The sequence below is a fragment of the Myotis lucifugus genome, unplaced genomic scaffold (genome assembly GCF_000147115.1).
Source record: "Myotis lucifugus unplaced genomic scaffold, Myoluc2.0 scaffold_583, whole genome shotgun sequence".
Taxonomy (NCBI): Eukaryota; Metazoa; Chordata; class Mammalia; order Chiroptera; family Vespertilionidae; genus Myotis; species Myotis lucifugus.
In genome coordinates, this window is record NW_005871631.1 from 206,286 (window position 1) to 228,983 (window position 22,698).

At 41.3% G+C, this 22,698-nt stretch overlaps 1 protein-coding gene across 1 annotated transcript in view; it reads left to right on the forward strand.

The window, feature by feature from the left end:
• The window catches only part of LOC102419362 (zinc finger protein 709-like), a 16,425-nt gene extending 523 nt beyond the window's left edge, over nt 1-15,902 (forward strand). The window contains exons 2-4 of the mRNA XM_014446872.2: nt 9,588-9,714; nt 13,112-13,184; nt 13,969-15,902. Coding sequence (XP_014302358.1) covers nt 9,588-9,714; nt 13,112-13,184; nt 13,969-15,451 — 1,683 coding nt within the window. The 3' untranslated portion in view covers nt 15,452-15,902. The remainder of the gene's footprint in view (nt 1-9,587; nt 9,715-13,111; nt 13,185-13,968) is intronic.
• The last annotated feature ends 6,796 nt before the right edge of the window (nt 15,903-22,698 follow it).

A 22,698-nucleotide genomic window follows, 5' to 3' on the forward strand; every position in this document is an offset into this window, starting at 1 on the left:
GTCCCCTTCCTCTCTCTCCCCCGGGGCCTTGTCTTCCCCTCACTTTCCAAATGTTCGGGAGGCAGAGGGAAGATGCACCCCCTGTCCCCTCCGTCGCCTCCTCCGACATTTCCGATCCCCCCGCCCCCGTCCCCCGTCCCAGAGCCGCCTCACCCCCAAGTCGCGGCCTGTCATTAACTAGTTGCCTCCGGGAGCATTTCCCACGGACGCAGTGTGTGGTCTTCACCCACCGGGCCGCGGGGGCTCTTCGGGAACTTATCTGTGAGTGTGTTTTACCGGAGAGGAGGGTGGGAATGGCCACCGGGACGGGTTGGAGGGAAGGCCCGTTCCTGAGGGAGCGACCGGCTGTGGGAAGGTGACCGTCCCGGAGACGGGGACGCCTGTGACGGTGCTGTCGGCGCAGCCCCGGCCCTGCCCCTCCCTAGGTTTGTCACTTAGAAAAATGTTTATTCACTTGAAACAGTTTTTCAATAAATTAAACATTTTTTAAAATCACTCGAGCTTGGGATACAGTAAAAGTATTTACAAAAAGGCAATAGAAAGGTGAATATCAGGAAAAAAATAAAATATTTCATTGTTACATATATGAGTCAAAACTTTTGTTTCCCTTCCCCTTCCTCCCCCCCTACCAAATGGGTGTAGTAATATTCTGATGTCTGTTATCTTTTTTTGTTAATCCTCACCCTAGGACAGCGGTTCTCAACCTGTGGGTCGCGACCCCTTTGGGGATCGAACGACCCTTTCACAGGGGTCGCCTAAGACCATCAGAAAACACATATATAATTACATATTGTTTTTGTGATTAATCACTATGCTTTAATTATGTTGAATTTGTAACAATGAAATTGGGGGTCACCACAACATGAAGAACTGTATTAAAGGGTCGCGGCATTAGGAAGGTTGAGAACCACTGGCCTAGAGGAAGGCCGATGGAGGGCGCAAAGATGGTTACCTCCAGCCTTTGTCCTAGAGAATATCTCAATAGGCCTCTAGATGTGTGCCAAAACAGAAGCCTCCCCTTCTGGCCAAAGCTCCTGGACAAGCAAATAAGCCTCCTTCCCAGAAAGACTGGAGTGTTTCAGCCTGCTGTCGCAGGGTGTGCCAAGACTAGTTTCTCCTTTGTGGTTCGTGGGACCCAGGAACGAAAGCCCCACGAGTTAACCAGAGCTAGACAACTGGTGTGTCTCCTGGGCAGCAGCCAGAAAAACCGGGGCACCAAGTATAAAGCTCTGAGGAGATACTGGTAAGCTAGAGCAAGGCAGAGGTAAAATGTAAGTATTGCACCTGCTGGGCTCAGTCCTTGTAGAGTATTTCAGTAGGCCCCCAATGTATGTTAAATTAGATGCCTGTCTTTCAGGCTGCAACTATGAAGATAAGCTAATAGGCCTCTTTCACAGAGAGACTGGGTATGTCGGTCTGTTGCCTCTGCTGTACCCTCATTGTGGTAGCCAGTTAAGAACTCTTTCTTGATTTGTTAACATTCTTTTGGGATCCTCAAGCATAAGCCCCAGAGCCAGGTAATCTGTCCACCAGAGTCAGGTGATCTAGAGTTGTTTCCCGGGTGATAGCTGCAAAATTAGGGCACATGTCCAAGGGCACAAGTCCTGCAGGATGTTGGATTGCAGGAGAGGCAGAGGAAGAGTGCAGACATTGCACCCACAGACCTCTGTCTTTGGGGACTATTTCAGTAGGTCCCTAGATTTGTATTAAAGTAGACACCTGCCCCTCAGGCCAAGGAGATATATATATATATGGCTAAGTGTCGCCCTAACTGGTTTGGCTCAGTGGATAGAGCGTTGGCTTGCGAACTGAAGGGTCCCAGGTTCTATTCCGGCCAAGGGCATGTACCTTGGATGCGGTCACATACCCAGTAGGGGGTGTGCAGGAGGCAGCTGATCGATGTTTCTCTCTCATTGATGTTTCTAACTCTCTATCCCTCTCCCTTCCTCTCTGTAAAAAATCAATAAAATATATTTAAAAAAAATAAAAATATAAAAAATAAAAGGCTAAGTGTCTGTCCGACTGGTGGCTATGACGCACACTGACCACCAGGGGGCAGACGCTCAACGCATAAGCTGCCATGACGCACACTGGCCATTTAAAAATAAACAGCTCCACGGATCTGGTCCCAACAAACCAACACTCGGCTTCCCCCAAGTGGGACACAGGCCCTGCCACCACCCTGGAGCGACACCCCACCAAGTCTCAGCCAACGCTGCCCACACCCATGGTGCAAAATGCGACCCACAACCTAGCCCAGCCAGGAAACAGTGGCTGTGGGCACCGGGTAATGACATCACACAGCAACGCCCGGCTTCCTCTCCCTAGCAACTAGCATTTTGGAGTTTGCTTTATAGCCAGGTGCAAACATTTCACAGTTTAACCAAATGTTTGTGAATCGTTTCCCCGTGCCTCATCTCATTTGATCCTCACAGAAGTCCTGGAGTAGGTAGATAGATGTGGAATCCTATTTTCTTTTCAGACGCGAATAGCAATATTAAAATATTTCTTCTAATGTGCATGAATCTGTGCACCGGGACACTAGTTTAAAATAAGCAAGTAAGCCTCTTTTCAGAAAGTCTGGGCAGTTTTCAATTGGCTGCTGGAAAATGCTGGTGAGTCCCCACACATGAGCTCTTTAAGAACTGTTTCTCAGTTTGTTGTAGCTTTGTTGATCTCATAGATTCAGCCCCATTAGCTTTCAAAGGGGCACATCTTCAGGTGCAGGCATTAAAAGTTGAGGTACCAGATGTAGGGTTCAAGATCTTTGCTCCTGAAGGAGAAGTTTAGGGTTTTCAGTTCCATCCCAATTATGGGTTTCTATAGCAGGAGTAGGGTGCATGGCAAGTTTGTATCTCAGCCTCTCCTACCTGCTTTGATGTGTGTTTTATTTCAAGGAAATTGTTCTGTGTGTACCTGTAGATTTGGTTGTATCTGTGGGAGGAAATGAGTTCAAGATTTCTCTTACATCACACTTTGAACTGGACTATTTTATTCTGCTTACTTTGGGTTTAATTTGCTCTTTTTTATTGTTTCCTCAGGGAGATGCTTACTTCATTGATTGTAGATCATTGTTTTTCTCTAGTGTATTTGTTCAGTGCTATAAATTTTTTTCTAGGCACTACTTCTGCATGCAGACAACCTCTGATATGTTCTACTTTCATTTCATTTAGAGATGGTCTCTGACTTACATATTTTCAACTTTATACTGGTGTGAAAGTGATACCCATACAACAATTTTGTTTTTCACTTTCAGTACATTATTCAATAAATTACATGAGCTATTCAATACTTTATTATAAAATAGGCTTTGTATTAGGTTATTTTTGCCGTAGTGTAGGCTAATGTCGGTGTTCTGAGCACATTTAAGGTAGGCCAGGCTAAGCTATAATGTTTGGTAGGTTAGATGTATTAAATGCATTTTTAATTGCCGATGGGTTTATTGGGACGTCACCCCTTCATAAATCAAGGAGCATCTGTAATTCAAAAGGAACTATCATTTCTCTAGAGACCTGTTGGATCCTGTGTGTTATTTTTAGAAGTGTTGTTTAGGTAGCATTCTTCCTCGGGGAGCACGCCCACACCATTCTTCCCTCTCAGGCGTGCATCTTCTAAACCCTAAGTCCCCAGGAGACTTGCCACCAGGGCAGCAATGGGCGGCAGCAGCTTGTCCTGGGCTAACCCCCTGAACCTGTCTCCAGGGCCCCCTTTTCTCTGATTTTCAGTGAGCTGACAGCAGCCCCACCTTGGCTCACTCTGTCGCTGTGACCTTTACTTCTCTGTGAGCCAAAGCAATCCTGCCCAGGCATTTCTTTCCTGTAACCTTTCTAGGGAGCCAAAGCAGCCTTGCCTAAGCTGCTTCTACCCTAGGCCCTCCCTTATTTCACTGTTCCCAGCTTTAATAAACTTACTCTCAAAATAAAAAGTAAAAGTGTTGTTTCATTTCCACGTGTTTGGGGGTTTACCAACTCTTTTCCTGTTACTTCTATATTATTGCCACTGGGATCTAAAAGCATTATTTTGTATGATTTCTGTTCTTTCACATTGGTTAAGGTGTACTTTATGTTCCAGAAGGTGGTCTGTCTTTTTTTTTTTTTTTTTTTTAATATATTTTATTGATTTTTTACAGAGAGGAAGGGAGAGGGATAGAGAGTTAGAAACATCGATGAGAGAGAAACATCGACCAGCTGCCTCCTGCACACCCCCTACTGGGGATGTGCACACAACCTAGGTACATGCCCTTGACCGGAACCGAACCCGGGACCTTTCGGTCCGCAGGCCGACGCTCTATCCACTGAGCCAAACCGGTCAGGGCAAGGTGGTCTGTCTTGATGAATGTTTCATGTGAACTTGAGGAGAGTATATATTCTGCTGTTCGTGGACGAAGTGTTCTATGGATTTCATTTAAACCAGTTGTTTGATGGTGCTCTTTGCTTCAACTACAGTCATGCACCAGATGATGACGTTTTGGTCAGCAACGGAGTTCATGTATGACAGTGGTCCCCATAAGGTTATAATGGAGCCGAAAAACCCCTATTGCCTAGTGGTGTCATAGCTGTCATGATGTCATAGCACAACATGTTACAGTTACGATTGCCTAGCAGTGGTCGGCAAACTGTGGCTCGCGATCCACATGCAGCTCTTTGGCCCCTTGAGTGTGGCTCTTCCACAAAATACCGACTTCTGCGCATGGGCCACGAAGTTTCAATCGCACTATACGTGCGCGCCTGCACGTGGTATTTTGTGGAAGAGCCACACTCAAGGGGCCAAAGAGCCGCATGTGGTTCTCGAGCCGCAGTTTGCCGACCACGGGCTAAAGTATCTAGTAAAGTAGCACAGGCTTTAGCGTAGGAACAATGGACTATACTTCATAGCCTGGATGTTCAGTAGGCTGCACCATCTAGGTTTATAAGTGCACTCTGATGGCCACACAGCAACAGAATCACCTATTGACGCATGACTGTATGCCCTTCCTGATTTTTAAATTTTTAATATTTTTCTGATTTCAGTGAATTTCCTGATTATCAATGACATGATTAGAGATCTAATTACAATACAGTTGATAAAGAAATGTGCTTGTCTGTGCATGTCTGAACATTTTAAGGTGACAGCTAGAATTATAAATGATAACATAGAACATTTTAGATCTTTAGAAATTTTATATAATTTTTAGGGCATACTATTTTGGGAGTAATAAATGCTTACAAATACAACATAATTATTATTCCTTATTTGACAAAGCTTTCCTTGTATATTAGCATGTCAAACAGGCCTAATTATTTTCATTTCCCCCATTTAGAAAGAGAGAAAGATCATTTTAAATGTTTCATCTTGCCGAAACCAGTTTGGCTCAGTGGATAGAGCGTCGGCCTGCGGACTGAGGGGTCCCGGGTTCGATTCCGGTCAAGGGCATGTACCTGGGTTGTGGGCACATCCCCAGTGGGGGATGTGCAGGAGGCATCTGATCGATGTTTCTCTCTCATCGATGTTTCTAACTCTCTCTATCTCTCTCCCTTCCTCTCTGTAAAAAAAAAAAAAAAAAATCAATAAAAATATATTTAAAAAAAATCTTCAAATTAAAAAAAAAATAAATAAATGTTTCATCTTAAAAATCTCAAAGTTATTTTCAGGTAAAAGAAAATACTTTAATTTTTAAATTTTGGGAAGTTTGTCAAACTGTCAAAAGTTTTAAAACACTTGGTCAAATATAATCATAGGTCTCTGTGAAACAATACTTAGTTATCCATTAATCATGGTGACTTCACAGGCAAATACAGAAAGTTAAATAGTTGTAAGCAGAATTTAGCTCTTTTAATATTGGTTTACCTAAGCAATCAAATACCTGATGATACAGAGCACAGGCAATCATTTTAATAAAACACAAAATCTTTGCTTTCTCTTTATCATCTCTTATTAAGAGCATGCCAGTTGCGCCTGGCCAGCATGGTTCAGTGGTTGAGCATTGGCCTATGAACCAGAAGGTCATGGTTCGATTCCCCATAAGGGCACATGCCCAGGTTGTGGGATCAGTCCCCAATGTGAGGCGTGCAGAAGGCAGCAGATCAATGATTTTCTCTCATCATCATCGATGTTTCTATCTCTTCCTTTTCCTCTCTAAAATCAATAAAGAAGTATTTTAAAAAAAAGAACTTACCAGTTGTAAAGGAAAACTTTGTCCTTTTAGCAGATAAAGAACATGTTTTATTTTTACATAAGTATACTGTTGATTCTAAAGCTTATAATAAATTTATTCAGTCCTATCCAGCTTGATCATACACAAAATTTTTCCCCTTAGGATTTCTTTTCTTATACAACTTTCCTTTGTCATTCCCTCAAAAATCCATTTTCATACCTTATACCTTCCTTTACTAAAAACATATTTTTCTTGCATTCAAAGTTGTTTCCCTTATTATTCCTAGTAGTTTTAATTACATATATTGGAATTTCTACCCTTCAAAACCTCAATTTCTAATGAATACTAGGTAAGCTATTGTGAACTGATACATCACTTTTTATTTTTATTTTTTATTTTTTTAAAATATATTTTATTGATTTTTTACAGAGAGGTACTTATAATAGTACAATCTTTCAGTGTGACACATTTACTAACAAACCCAAATTTATCTTTTAGTTTCTCTGTAATAAGCCAAAAATAGATACTTATTTAACAATTAATGCCCTTGACCGGAATCAAACCCGGGACCCCTCAGTCCGCAGGCCGACGCTCTATCCACTGAGCCAAACCAGTCAGGGCACTTTTTATTTTTAGATTGGCAAATTTATTAATATACTTCATAATTTCAAGAAACACATGTACTTATAATAGTACAATCTTTCAGTGTGACACGTTTACTAACAAACCCAAATTTATCTTTTAGTTTCTCTGTAATAAGCCAAAAATAGATACTTATTTAACAATTAATGTTCCAATATTTTATCTTATTTGAAAATGATCTGAATATTCAATTACTTCCGTTAGTTAATTTAGCTAGCAAAACTTTAAACTTTCAAGTTAGCAAACGATTTTAGAAACTATTTTTAAGTACATATAATTGTTGCTAAAAAGTTTCACCTAAAAACTATTTGTCCAGCCCTAACCGGTTTGACTCAGTGGATAGAGCATCAGCCTGTGGACTGAAGGGTCCCAGGTTCGATTCTGGTCAAGGGCATGTACCTTGGTTGCAGGCACATCCCCAGTAGGGGGTGTGCAGGAGGCAGCTGATCGATGTTTCTCTCTCATCGATGTTTCTAACTGTCTCTCTCTCTCCCTTCCTCTCAGTAAAAAAAATCAATAAAAAATATTTAAAAAAAACAACAACTATTTGTCCATACCTATGTATTTTACTTGTTCTCAATAATATGTTTGGATTACCCACAAAAATTTTATGAGATGTTAAGCCAAGTCATCCATCATTCTAAGTTATTTTTGTTGATACATTTGTAATCCTAGGTAGGTAAAAGTATTACATTTAATTCTGATAACTCTAAAGACTTGCCTATTTTAATTAACTTTAACACCAAGTATTATTCCAGAGCCTGAAAAACATTTTGGTTAGTTTGTTTTATTTCTTCATTTATATAAGTGCCTAATTTTTAAGTTAATTAAACAGAGTTTTTTACAAACCAATTTTGTTAACATGCTCTGAAGGCAGACACATATCCACATATATAATCAGATGTAACCAGAGACCTGGTAGTTTCATTTTTAAAATTTCAGCCATGAGACAGGTACAATAAGGCAAAAAGTTCACGAATTTATTACAATTGGAATAAGTTAAGTTATTGGTTCAGGTGGCTAAGGCTCTTACTATTTTTAGAGAAGAACTTTAATACTTGCATTTTTCCTTGACAAACAATTTTTAAGAAAGCAGGTACAGGGCAGAGGGGGAGGGTGCTGCGTAGGTGAGGGAACCTTTTCAATTACTTGTGCTTCAATTACTTGTATCATGCTAAGTAAAATAAGTCAGTCAGAGGAAGACAAATATCACATGATCTTACTCAAATGTGGAATCTAAGTAGCAAAATAAACTGATGAACGGAGTGGATCCAGAAGCATGGAAGCATGGAACAGAGTGCGGAATCTCAGAGGGAAGGTGGGTGGGTTGGAGGTAATCAACCAAGGACCTTGTATGCATATATGCATGGCCCATGGACACAAACAATGGGACGGTGAGGGCCTGAGGTTGGGGGCAGGGGAAGGCTGGAGGGGTCAATGGGGGGAAAAGGGAGACATATGTAATACTTTCAACAATAAAGAATTATTAAAAATAAATTAATAAAAGGCTCTCCTTTCCGGTGGCTCAGAGGTTAGAGCGTCAGCCCCAGACTTGCTTCAGTGGGGCTTTGGTGCTTTGGTGCTCGCTGAGTCTGCCCCTTGAGTACATCACTCGTGGATGTAGTAGGGTTGTAATCTGCATGGTCTGAAGCTGACCACCAGGTGCATTGGCTTTGGAGCCTCCTGAGAGGTGCAAAGTCAGCCACTGCCTGTGCTCTGTCTGGGGCCACCCAGCGGGAGCTACAGAGCAATTTGCAGATGGCTGCTACTTGTGTTGATCTTGGAGGTATTCAGGAAGGCCAAGCTGTGAACCAAGGTGGGCTGCTGCTAGAGCCGGGCCTGGGGCCACTTATCGAGAGGTATGGGGCATGCTGAGGCCAGCTGCTGCTTGTTTGAGAGATATGTGGAAGCCTGAGCCAGGACAGGCCATTCATATAGAAAAGCCACTGCAAACAGCTTGGGTGGGGCTGCAAATTGGATGGGGTGGGGTCTCAGGGAATCACCGGGGCTGGGCAAAAAGTGTAGGCCAGGTTGATGGAGACTCAGATATGGCCCCTGCCTGTAGCACTGTGGTGGGGAAGTCTCATCAAAGGAACAAATAATCTCTGCCAGTACTTCTGTCTGGGAGAAAGCTGCCCTTCCCCAGCCCTCACCCTGATGCCAGACAATTCATTTCATGCCAGTATGTCCCTGTCATCTTTCGAGCTGTCACCCCAGTGCTGGAGCTCAGAGAGAGTAAGTCTGTGTAAGTCCATGCACCAGGTCTTTAAGAGGAATACCTGGGACTGCAGCCACACTCCATCTCAGCCACAGTACCAGCTGGTTTTCGTGGCCAGAAATTTTAGGGACTCCTCTTTCCAGCACTGGAATCCTGGGCTGGGGGGTCTCGTGTGGCACTAGAACCCTTCGCTCATCAGGGTGGAACTCTGCGGCCGAGATATTCCTCCTGATTTTTAACCACAATGTGCATGTGGGACTACCCCATTCCACATCTCCACTCCTCCTACCAATCTTGATGTGGCTTCTTCTGAATATCCTTAGTTGTAGGACTTCTGTACAGCTAGATATCAGGTGGTTCTAAATGATGGTTGTTCTGTAGTTCAGTTGTAATTTTGTGTGAGGATGCAAGTACTGCATAATGCTGTTAAATTTATGAGGAAATAAGCATGGACAGAGTGTTTCTGATGACCAAGACATAAAATAAATGTTGAGAAACCACAGAATCCTATGTAACCCTTCTATAAATTGAGTGTAAATGCCCAGTGCTGTCAGATTGATGCATCCTACTATATAGATATTTGCAATGTTTTAGGACTCAGTGACCTTTGAGGATGTGGCTGTGAACTTCACCCTGGAGGAGTGGTCTTTACTGGATCCTTCACAGAAGAAACTCTACAGAGATGTGATGAGGGAAACCTTCAGGAACCTGGCCTCCATAGGTAAGAATGATGACTTTATTACTTAATTTGTCAGTTAGAGATCAAGTATTTTTTTTATTGCTTTTACTGCATCCAGAAGTTTTGACATGTCATATTGTCATTCTCATTTGTCTCTATCTTTTGATCTCACCTTTTATTCTTTGACCTTGTCAATTTTTGTTTTTAATATATTTTATTGATTTTTTTTACAGAGAGGAAGGGAGAGGGATAAAGAGTTAGAAACATCGGTGAGAGAGAAATATCGATCAGCTGCCTCCTGCACTCCTCCCACTGGGGATGTGCCCACCACCAAGGTACATGCCCTTGACTGGAATCGAACCTGGGACCCTTCAGTCCCCAGGCTGACGCTCTATCCATTGAGCCAAACCGGTTAGGGCTGACCTTGTCAATTTTTTAGCAGCATGTTGTTTAATCTCCACATATTTGTGGGGTAGGTTTTTTTGCTTTCTTTTTGCAGTTGATCGCTAATTTTAAATTATTGTGGTTGAAGAATATGTTGGTATGAGTTCAGTCTCTCTTTTTTTTAAGATTTTGTATTGATTTTTAGAGAGAAGATAGGGAGAAAGAGACAAACATTGATGTGAAAGCAAAATATCAATTGGCTACCTCCTGCCCACGCCTGACTGGGGATCGAGCCAAAACCTGGGCATTTCCCCCAACCAGGAATTGAGCCAGCAACTGAGCCAGCATCCTTTCTGTGCATGGGACAACGCCCAACCAACTGAGCCACATTGGCTAGGGCGAGTTTAATCTTCTTAAATTTGTTGAGGCTAGTTTTGTGACCCAACATATGGTCTATCCTTGAGATTCTTCCATGTGCACTGGAGAAGAATGTATAAGCTGATGTCCTGGGATGAAAGGCTCTGGAAATGTCAATTATGTCCATTTCATCTAATGTGTCATTTAAGGCTGATATTTCTTTATTGATTTTCTGTTTGGATGATCTACCTATAATTTTTATTGATTTCAAGGAGAAACATCAATGATGAGAGAGAATCGTTGATTGAGTGCCTCCTACACGCCCCCTACTGGGGATTGAGCCCACAACCCAGGCATGTGCCCTGACCTCCTGGTTCATAAGTCAGCACTCAACCACTGAGCCACACCGGTCAGGCTATAATTGTGTTTTTTACAGTTTCTCCTTTTAGTTCTCTTAGTAATTCCTTTATATTTTGGTGCTTCCCTAATTGGGTGCATATATATTGAAAAGTATTGTATCTTCTCTTTTAAAATTTCATTTATTTACTTATTTTTATTTTTTTTAATCCTCACCCAAGGATATTTTTTTCATTGATTTCTAGAGAGAGTGGAAGGGAGGGAGGAGATGGGGAGAAAAACATCGACATGAGAGAGAGACATCAGTTGGTTGCCTCCTGCATGCACCCTTACTGGGGCTGGGGAACGTGCATCCAAGGTAGGTGCCCTTGACCAGGAATTGAACCCACAACCCTTGGGCCCACAGGCTGGTGCTCTAACCACTTAGCAAAACCAGCCAGAGCAAGAAGTGTTATATATTCTTGAGGTAGTTTCCCCTTTCTATATATATAAAAGGCTAAGTGACCGGGCTACCGGCCAGTACATATGATGTGCACTGACCACCAGGGGGCAGACGCTCAACGCAGGAGCTGCCAAGCTGTGGTGACTTGGCAGCGGTGGTTCTCAGGTGACGCACCCCGGAACCAGAGAGAAGGGAGCCTGATTCCTCACGGGGCCACATGATTCCACCTTCGGCCATGGGTTACTGAATCTGGTTTACTGCCGAGCTGCAGTTCTTCTAATTAATTTCCTTTCAATGTGCACAAATCTATGCACGGGGCCACTAGTATCATTATAAAATGACCATCTTTGTCACTCATTGCCTTTCTTATCTTGAAATCTATTTCGTCAGATATAAGTATGGCTACATCTGCTTTTCTGTGGATGCCGTTTGCTTGGAGAATCATTTTACACCCTTTTACTATGAGTCTGTGTTTGTCTTTGCAGCTTAGATGTGTCTCCTAAAGGTAGCATAAGGTTGGGATTTGTTTTTTGATCCTCTGCTACTCTGTGCCTCTTTATTGGTGAGTCCAGTCCATTGACATGTAGGGTAATTATTTATTGTCTGTGGTTTTCCTGTAGCCATTTTATCCTTTGTTTTCTGGTAGCTGTGTGCCTCCATGGGTTCTTTTTACTTTTTTTAATCTTTATTGTTGAAAGTATTACATGTGTCCTCTTTTTCCATTGGTTCTTTTCCTTTGTGTTTCTCTCCGTTGTTTTTGTTCGGTGGTATTTTATATTTTTTTCTCTGTTTCCTCTTTTTTTAAGTTATGTGTCTCAGTTTTGTTTTTTGCTTTCTGGTGTGGTCACAATTAGGTTTATGTAAAAGAAAGTTTCATATATATAGTAGCCCTTTCTCTTCTGAATGCATCTAATCCCCACCGTCTTTGCAAATTCAGACCTTACCATACCCCTTTGTCACAAATTATCCCTATTTGCTCTGTGAGTTCATTTCTGAATTGCAATAGATATTGCCTTCTTTCTCTATTTTAATGTTATTACTTCCTTTAACCTTTATGTGACATTTAAGTGTATAATACCCTATTCTAAAAAGGGGTTGTAATATCCTGCTTCTGTGTGCCTGTTGGTGATCTTATTCATAGTTTTGTGACCTTTTGTTCTTTGTTTCAGGTATTATAACCCCTTGAGTATTTCCTATAACACGGGTCTTCTTGTGGTTTATTCCCTCAGCTTCTGTATGTGTCTGGAAAAGTCTTTATTTCTCCTTCATATCTAAAGGATAACTTTGCTGGATATATTATTCTTGGCTGGTAATTTCTCTCTCTTGAGAAATTGCTGATTACCAGACAACTGTGGCCATACCTCTGTGCTATGTCCTTGCACAGGTCACTAGCTTCAACCACAGCACGGACTGACCACTCCTGCAGGAATGCTCATTGTATCTCTCTGCTCCTCTCTGCTGAAGGGAATGTCTGTGGCCACTTGATTCCTCCCCTCTCTGGGCTGAGACCTGCAGTGGGCTTCAGGCTGTGAGCTCCAGGCTCCATCTCTGGCACCATCTCAGCTCTTGTTTCTTCCCACCTTTCCAGTTTGCTCCCACTTCCCACCTTCATATGTTTCATTGTTTGATCTCTCAGACATGTTTATGCATTGAGCAGGGAGTCCTTTGTTGAATGATAGCTGTTCAAATTGTGGAAACTTTAAGGGGAGAAACCAAGGGGACCTCTCACGCTGCCATTCTTCTGACCAAGAACAAGTATTTCTTGCATATCAGTGTTGTTTCAAGATGTGGAAAAATGAGTATATTAGTAAATAAACTAAGCATGGTAACAACTCATCATGGACTTAGAATCTAATAATTTTTCTCTAACGTCTAATAATTTGGAATTGTTTTTTTTAGGTGTGCATTTAGAGAAAAAATGGGAAGATCATAACATTGAATATCAGTACAAAACCCAGGGGAGAAAACTACGGTGAGTCACTCAATAAACAGCATTGTTCCACATAAGAATTCCAGTATGGCCCTGATCGGTTTGGCTCAGTGGATAGAGTGTCAGCCTGCGGACTGAAGGGTCCCGGGTTCGATTCCCGTCAAGGGCATGTACCTTGGTTGCAGGCGCATCCCCAATGGGGAGTGTGCAGGAGGCAGCTGAATCGATGTTTCTCCCTCTCTATCCCTCTCTTTCTCCCTTCCTCTCTGTAAAAAATCAATAAAATATATTTAAAAAAAATTCTAGTATGTCATGGATTTATATTTATTTTATTTTTAATTTTTTTATGTTTATTTTTTATTATATATTTTTATTGATTTCAGAGAGGAAGGGAGAGGGAGAGAGAGGTAGAAACATCAATGATGAGAGAGAATCTTGCATCGGCTGCCTCCTGCATGCCCCCTACTGGGGATCGAGCCCGTAACCCAGGCATGTGCCCTTGACTGAAATCGAACCTGGGACCCTTCAGTCCACAGGCCGACACTCTATCCACTGAGCCAAACCAGCTAGGGCTGTCATGGATTTTTAAAAACAAGCAAATAAAACAATTTCTACTCCAATTTATTTACCCTTAACCTCATATATTAATATCACTGTTTTCATAATAACCAAGGTCTAGTCCTTTTACAGAGCATTCAGTATACAATTCAGAAAAGACAAAAAACCTTTACTTTTGTTATAAATTATAAAAATGTAATCCAATAACCCTACTAATAAATAGGAAATTAACAAAGAAATCACTAATAATGCTTCTCATTTTTTACAGAAGTGATATGGTAGAAAAACTCCATGAAAGCAAAGGAGGTAGTCAGTGTGGAGAAACCATCAGCCAAATTCCAAATCCTGATCTGAACAAGAGAACTACTTCTGGAGGACAATCACTTAAATGTAGGGTGTGTGGAAAAGACTTTGTGCGCCATTCATCCCTGAATATACACATCAGATCTCACACTGGACATAAACCTTATGAGTATCACAAATATGAAGATAAGCCATATAAATGTAAGGAATGTGGGAAAGCCTTCAGTTACCACAAATCTGTTCACAGACATGAAAGGACTCACACTGGAGAGAAACCCTATGAATGTAAGGAATGCGGGAAAGCCTTCATGTGGCTCCCAACCTTTCAAACACACATGATAACACACACTGGAGATGCTCCTTTTAAATGTAAGGCATGTGGGAAAGCCTTTAGTTCTTCCGCTTCATTTCGAGCACATGAAAGAATGCACACTGGAGAGAAACCCTATGAATGTACACTGTGTGGTAAATCCCTGAGATCTCTTCTAGGTTTGCGAATACATGAACGAAATCACACTGGAGAAAAACCCTATGAATGTAAGCAATGTGGTAAAGCCCTCAGTTGCCCCAGTTCTTTTCGAAAACATGAAAGGACTCACACTGCAGAGAAAAAATATGAATGTGAACATTGTGACAATGCCTTCAGTTCTCCTCTAGGTTTACGAATACATGAAAGAATTCACGCTGGCAAGAAGCCCTATGAATGTAAAGAATGTGGTAAAGCTTTCCTTTCTCTCTCAAGCATTCGAACACACATGATAACACACACAGGAGAAGAACCTTATAAATGTAAAGAATGTGGGAAGGCATTTGTTTGTCCCAGTTCTTTTCGATCACATGAAAGGACTCACACTGGAGCAAAACCATATGAATGTAAACAGTGTGGTAAAACCTTCAGTTGGCCCAGTTCCTTCCGAATACATGAAAGAACACACACTGGAGAGAAACCCTATGAATGTACAGAATGTGGAAAAACCTTCATTTACCGCACAACCTTTCAAGGACACATGAGAAAGCATACGGGAGAGAAACCCTACAAATGTAAAGAATGTGGGAAAGCCTTCATTTCTTCCTCAAGTGTTCGAACACACATGATAATGCACACTGGAGATGGGCCTTACAAATGTAAGGTATGTGGGAAAGCCTTCAATTTTCCTAGTTCATTTAGGGTACATGAAAGAACTCACACTGGAGAGAAGCCCTATGAATGTAAAGAATGTGGTAGAGCCTTCAGTTGTTACACATCATTTCGAACACATGAAAATACTCATACTGGAGAAAAACCCTATGAATGTAAAGAATGTGGAAGAGCCTTCATTTACCGTACTACCTTTCGAGGACACGTGAGAATGCACACTGGTGAGAAACCATACCAATGTAAAACGTGTGGGAAAGCCTTTAGTCGTCCCAGTTCCTTTAGAAGGCATGAGAGATCTCATACTAAATAGAAACTTCTTGGATGTAGCAATGTGGACAAGACATCAGTTGGCCTTCATCTTTACATGTGAAAACTCCCACTGGAATGAAACCCTGTAAATATTAGTAATGTGAGAAAGCCTGATGTAAATTAATCCATACATAATGTTCCGGAACACTGTAATATGAAAGAATTATTATAAAAGTTATAAATGTATTGTCTTTATCAGGGCCTCATTTTTAAAGTGGACTTCTGAAGTGTGGATATTTACTGCTTCCAAAAATGAACGTTGAGGCGGCAATACTCTTCAAGCAATACTACCTAGGTATTTCCTCCTTAAATCAGTTAACATTTTTCTCTTACCATTTTGAAGACTATTTGATCTATGGGTAAATTGAAGTGTATTTTTAATATGCAGGTAAGCTTAATTTTTATGTTTCCATTGTTTTGTAAATGAGCAATTAATAAATGATATTTTGGTATTTGTTGGGATTTACCTACTGGCCTCCTGTGCCAAGTACTGGATAGTCCTTGCCCCTTACATATTCCATCTTTCTTATGAGAAGACTGCTCTCTTTGTTTGGGCCAGAAGACCCTTATTCCATTTTCCTTGCTAATAAAAAGTGGCATAAATTTATAAATATTGCAAAGTTTATCATAGAGTATCGTCTCATGTGAGTGACAGTTGATCCTTGAACAATGCAGGTGTTACAGGTGCTGACCTCCCACATAGTTGAAAATCTGAGTGTAACTACAGTCAGCCCTCTACAGCCTCGGAGCTGATGTTTGGACTGTGTAGGTCAATTGAAAAAAAAATCCATGAATAAGTGGATCTACAGAGTTCAAACCCATGTTGTTCAAAGGTCAACTGTACATTGCTGTTTGTCATTCCTTCAGGCCAGGACTTAAATAATAGGCTTTGCATTAAGACAGATCTGTTGTTGGACAATAAAATATAGAATTGGAGATGACTCTCCTAAATTGTGTTTGGCACTGGGTAATGTGACAGTCTCTAGAATCTGTGTCGTTTATGGTTCCATGTAAGCTGCAGCTGAGGAGAAGGAGGAATCGGAGGAGTCAAATGACGACATGGGATCAATATGATTTGAAATTGTTCTCTTACCAATTTTAGAGAGATGGTTACAAAAGACCCTTATTTTTGCCGAACCGGTTTGGCTCAGTGGATAGAGCGTCGGCCTGCGGACTCAGGGGTCCCAGGTTCGATTCCGGTCAAGGGCATGTACCTTGGTTGCGGGCACGTCCCCACTGGGGGGCGTGCAGGAGGCAGCTGATCGATCTCTCTCATCGATGTTTCTGGCTCTCTATCCCTCTCCCTTCTTCTCTGTGGAGAATCAATAGAATATATTTTAAAAAAAAAAAAAGACCCTTATTTTTGTTTTGATTCATCATGGTCACTGAATAGCTTTGTCTGATGATGGAAGTGATTGACATTTTAATCTCAACACAATAAGAGACTGCAAGGGCTTGGGTAGGATATAAAAAATAATGTGAGCCCGGCTGGCAAGGCTTAGTGGTTGAACATCGACCTATGAACCAGGAGGTTACGGTTTGATTCCCAATCAGGGAACATGCCCAGGTTGTGGGCTCGATCCCCAGTGTAGGGTGTGCAGGAGGCAGCTGATCAATGATTCTCATCATTGATGTTTCTATCTCTCCCTCCTTCTCCCTTCCTCTCTGAAATCAATAAAAAAAATATATTTTAAAAAATAATGTGAGCTATTAGGGCAGCTGGGAGAAACACAGCAACGGAAGTAAATGAGCCGCTTCTGCTCTTAGAAGAAAAAAGCTGAATGAACTAAAAATTCTTCAGAGATTTGAATCTATAGGCTAAACCACTGCCCTGAAAACTGGAGGGACAAGAGAATATAGAGAATGGCCACTGACTGGGAGCAAAAGCTACCGGAGCCAGCAAACTGTGGTAACAGGAATAGATGAACTGCTGGAGGCACAGTATGGACTAGCTTGAGAATATTCTGGGGCCCAGTCATAGGGTACCCCCAATAACTCAAAGTTTAACTCAATGACCCAAAGCCTCATGCTTTATACAGTCAAAGGAGAAAAACATCTTGAAACATTCTGTTCTCTGTACCCTATGTCCTCCCTCAAAGAAAATTAATTTGCCAAACCCTTATCTGACCTGGGGAAAGGGCCGTTAGCCACCTCCAACTGTTCTTTTCTTTTTTAAACATGTTTTTATTGACTTTTTTTAGAGAGGAAGGGAGAGGGATAGAGAGAGAAAAACATCATCGATCTATCAGCTGCCTCCTACTGAGGATTAAGCCTGCAACCCAGGCATGTGCCCTGCCCAGAAATAGAAGTGGTGACTATTTGGTGCATGAGACTACACTCAACCATTGAGCCACACCAGCCAGGCCAAAACATGTTTTTAATGTTATCTTCTGTGCTGTTCCTAAGTTTGCTATTAAAATACATTAAACTGCCCTAGCTGGCTTGGCTCAGTGGATAGAGTGTCAGCCTGTGGACTGAGTGGTCCAGGTTCGATTCCGGCCAAGGGCACATGCCTGGGTTGCGGGCTCCATCCCGAATAGGGGGTGTGCAGGAGACAGCCGATCAATGATTCTCTCTCATCATTGATGTTTCTATCTCTCCTCCTCCCTTCCTATCTGAAATCAATAAAGAAATATATTTAAAAAATACATTAAACTATAAAAAATATAACAAAATACTTAGGAACAAATTTAACCAAGGAGGAGAAAGAGATGTATACTGAAAACCACAAGACATTCATGAAAGAAACTGAAAGACACAAGTAAATGAAAGGGTATCCCATGTTCATGTACTGGAAGAATATTGTTAAAAAGCCATCTAAAGATTCAGTGCAATCCCTATTAAAATTCCAAAAATGACATTTTTTACAGAAGTAAAAGTAATCCTAAAATTTATATGGAACCACAAAGACCCTGAGTAGCCAAGTCAATCCTGAGAAAAAAGAGCGAAGTTTCCTGATTTCAGAAACCCTTCCTGCTCTGGCTAGAGTGTTCAGTAGTTAGAGTGTCAGGCCATGCACCAAAGGGTCACCAGTTGGGTTCCCAGTCAAGGGCATGTACCTGGGTTGCAGGCTCAATCCCCAGTCCCAGTCAGGGTACATGCCCAAGGTTGCGGGCTCTATGCCCAGTAGGGGGCATGCAGGAGGCAGTGATCAATGATGTTTCTCTCATTAATGTTTCTATCTCTCTATCCCTTTCCCTACCTCTTTCTCTATAAATCAATAAAAACACATTAAAAAAAAAACTTTCTCACGTTCTTTAAAAAAAAAAAAGAGGGGTTAGCCCAGCCAGTGTGGCTCAATGGTTCAGCATCAACCTATGAACCAGGAGGTCATGCTTCGATTCCCAGTTGGGGGCATACCAGAGGCAACCAATCAATGTTTCTCATCACTGATGTTTCTATTTCTTCCTCTTCCTTCCTCTCTGAAATCAATACAAATACATTTTTTAAATAAAATATTTAAAAAATGGATTAAAGACTTAAATGTAAGACCTGAGCCCTAGCTGGTTTGGCTCAGTGGATAGGGTGTCGGCCTGCAGACTGAAGGGTCCCAGGTTTGATTCATGTCAAGGGCATGTGCCTGGCTTGTGGGCTCGATCCCCAGTATGGGGTGTGCAGGAAGCAGCCGATCAATGATTCTCATCATGGATGTTTCTATCTCTTCCCTTTCACTTCATCTCTGAAATAAAATATAAAAGTAAGACCTGAAACCATAAAACTTTTAGAAAAAACATAGTCCATAAGTCCCTTGATGTAAGTCCTGATATGATTTTCTGAATCTGAACAAAAGCAAAGGTAACAAAAGCAAAAGCAAAACATAAACAAATGGGAGTACATCAAACTAAAAAGGTTTTGTACAATGAAGAAACCATCAACAAAATTATTAGCCAACCTACCAAATGGGGTAAAATATTTGCAAAGCATATATTCAATAAGGGAGTTAGTAGTCAAAATATGTAAAGAACTCGTGCAACTTTTTAAAAACAAAAAAAATACAATGAAAAGATGGGCAGTCCTAGCTGGTTTGGCTCAGTGGATAGAGTTTCTGCTTTTGGACCAAAGGGTTCCGGGTTCGATTCTGGTCAAGGGTACCTTGGTTGCAGGCTCCTCCCAGGCCCGGGAGCTGGTCAGAAGCATGCAGGAGGCAACCGATCCATGTGTTTCTCTCAGATTGATGTTTCTGTCTATCCCTCTCTCTTCCACTCTCTCTAAAAAGGTCAAGGGAAAATATCCTCAGGTGAGGATTAACAAACAAACAAAAAAATTGGGCAGAGGCCCAGGCGGCATGGCTCGTTGTTTGGGGGTCATCCCTGCACCGGAAGGTCACTGGTTCTATTCCAGGTCAGGGCACGCGCCGGGGTTGCTGGCTCGATCCCCAGTGGGGAGCTTGCACGGGGCAGCCAATTAGTGTTTCTTTCTTATCGATGTTTCTCTCTCTCCCTCTCCCTTCCTCTCTCTGAAGTCAATAAAAAGCATTTTTTAAAATGGGCAGATGACCTGAATAGAAATTTTTCCAAAGTAGACATACAGATGGCCAACAGACATATAAAAAGATGCCCCACATCACTAACATGAGAGAAATGCAAATTAATACCACAATGAGCTATCACCTCACACCTATCAGAATGGCTATCCTCAATAAATAAATAAGTGCTAGGGAGAGTGTGGAGAAAAGGGGCCCCTCATTCACTGTTGGTGGGAATGCAGACTGGTGTGGCCTCTGTGGAAAACAGCATGGAGGTTCCTCAACATTTTAAAACTATATCTGCCGTATGATCCAGCCACTTAAGATGAGATAAATGCTGGTATTTATCAGGAGAAAACAAAAACACTAATTTGAAAAGATATAAACACTCCTATATTCATTGCAGCAGTATTCACAATGGCCAAGATTTTCAACCTAGGTGTCCAACAATAGACAAATGGATAAAGAATATAAAATATTATTCAGCAATTTATAAAAAAAAAAATGAAGCCATGGCTGGTTTGGTTCAGTGGATAGAGTGTCAGCCTGAGGACTGAAGGGTCCCAGGTTTGATTCCGGTCAAGGGCACATGCATGGGTTGAGGGCTTGATCTTCAGTAGGGGGTGTGCAGGAGGCAGCCAGTCAATGATTCTCTCTCATCATTGATGTTTCTCTCTCTCCCTCTCCCTTCCTCTCTGTAATCAATAAAAATATTTTTTAAACAAATGAAATCTTGCAATTTGCAACAACATGGATGGTCCTAGAGAGTATTATGCTAAATGAAACAAGTCAGAGAAAGATAAAAACTGTATGATTTCACTTATATGTGGAATCTTAAAAAGCAGAACAAATGAAAAAACAAAACAGAAACAGACACATAAATATAGAGAACAAGCTGATGGTTGCCAAAAAGGAAAGGAGAATGGGAATGTAAATCAACAAATGGCAAAAAAAAAAAAAAGCAAAAATAAACAAATGGTTAATTCTCACCTGAGGATATTTTTCCATTGATCTTTTAGAGAGAGTGGAAGGGAGAGGGAAAGACAGAAATAGCGATGTGAGAGAAACAACACATCAATTGGTTGCATCCTTTAGCTATCATACCCTAGTACAGGGGTGGGCAACCTTTTTGTGAGTGCGTGCCAAAACCAGCAAAATCTCTGATTCAAAATTCTTCTGCTTGCCAACCCTAATTTTTTGAGAACATGTTACGCCTACTTGATATCTCTTAAGGTGTACGTATGTGAAGAACCTTGAAGACATAATAAAATTCATTCGAGCGACAAAAACACAGTATATGATGATGAAAAATACATTTATTTTTTAATGTATACATGTACACTGATAGTCCGACAGAAAACTTTATGACTCCGTTTGATATTATCAGTGGGACATTTGCTGCTGCATCACTGATGACAGAGATTTTACATCAGGTTTATATTTCGTGACCTTCAGAGATATGCACGAGCTACTACTTTCATCCGTCAGGCTACTCCTATCACGAGACTTAACAAAATTCATCACTGAGAACAAAGATTCACAAGCGTATGTGGGTGAAAACATGGAGAGTAACGCTGTTGCAAAGTTTTTTAAACAAAAAAAATTTTCTGGAATGGCATTCCAAGTCCTCAATAGTTCGTTTTCGACACTATTGAAATTGCTCTTCCCCTCTCTCGTCAATCCATGTCTATGGTCTTTAAGATAACTTGTTATGTAAAATTATTTATTTATCCAAGATGCACCTACACTGAATTTATCTGAAAAATAAAAAAGTCGATATTAAGAAAAAAAATTGTAAATGGAAGATTATAAGAGAGGGTTTCGCGTGCCAGCAAAAGTTACTGGCGTGCCATGTTTGGCAGGTGTGCCAGAGGTTGCCCACCCCTGCCCTAGTACCTCTGTCCCACCCACCAAATAGCCTTAGGCATCACTAAAATACTTTCTAATAAATTTGCCCGTTCTAGGTATTCCATATAAATGGAATTTTACATTGTTGAGTAACATTTCATTGTATGGATACACTATGTGACATTCTTAAAATGGCAAAACTATAGCCCTAGCTGGTTTGGCTCAGTAGATAGAGGGTCAGCCTTCGGACCAAAGGGTCTCAGGTTCGATTCTGGTCAAGGCTCCCAACCAGGAAATAGATACAGTTTCACCAGATTTACATGCACCGGTATGTTCTTTGCAGTTTTATCACATGAATAAAGTTGTGTGACTACTACCACAATCAAGACACCTAAGAGTTCCATTACAATGATCCCTCGTGCTACCCTTTTATAGCCAGTCACCTCCAACACCTGGTTGGGACAGTGTACTCAAGTTATTCAAAGTGTTACCATTGGGAGAAAGTGGGTGAAGAGTATACTAGATCTCTCTCTTATTTCCTACAACTGTATGCAAATCCACAATAATATCCAAAGGGTTTGTTGTTGTTTTTTTACCTGTCACTAAAGTTTGACCCACACTCAAGGAGAAGGGCTCAAGCATTTGAATGGAAGATGTTATAGACTGAATATGTGTGTCTCCCCAAATTCATATGTTGAAGTCCTAACCCAGCCGTGGGCAAACTACGGCCGGCGGGCCGGATCCGGCCAGTTTGAAATGAATAAAACTAAAAAAAAAAAAAAGACCGTACCCTTTTATGTAATGATGTTTACTCTGAATTTATATTAGTTCACACAAACACTCCATCCATGCTTTTGTTCCGGCCCTCCGGTCCAGTTTAAGAACCCATAGTGGCCCTCGAGTCAAAAAGTTTGCCCACCCCTGTCCTAACCCAA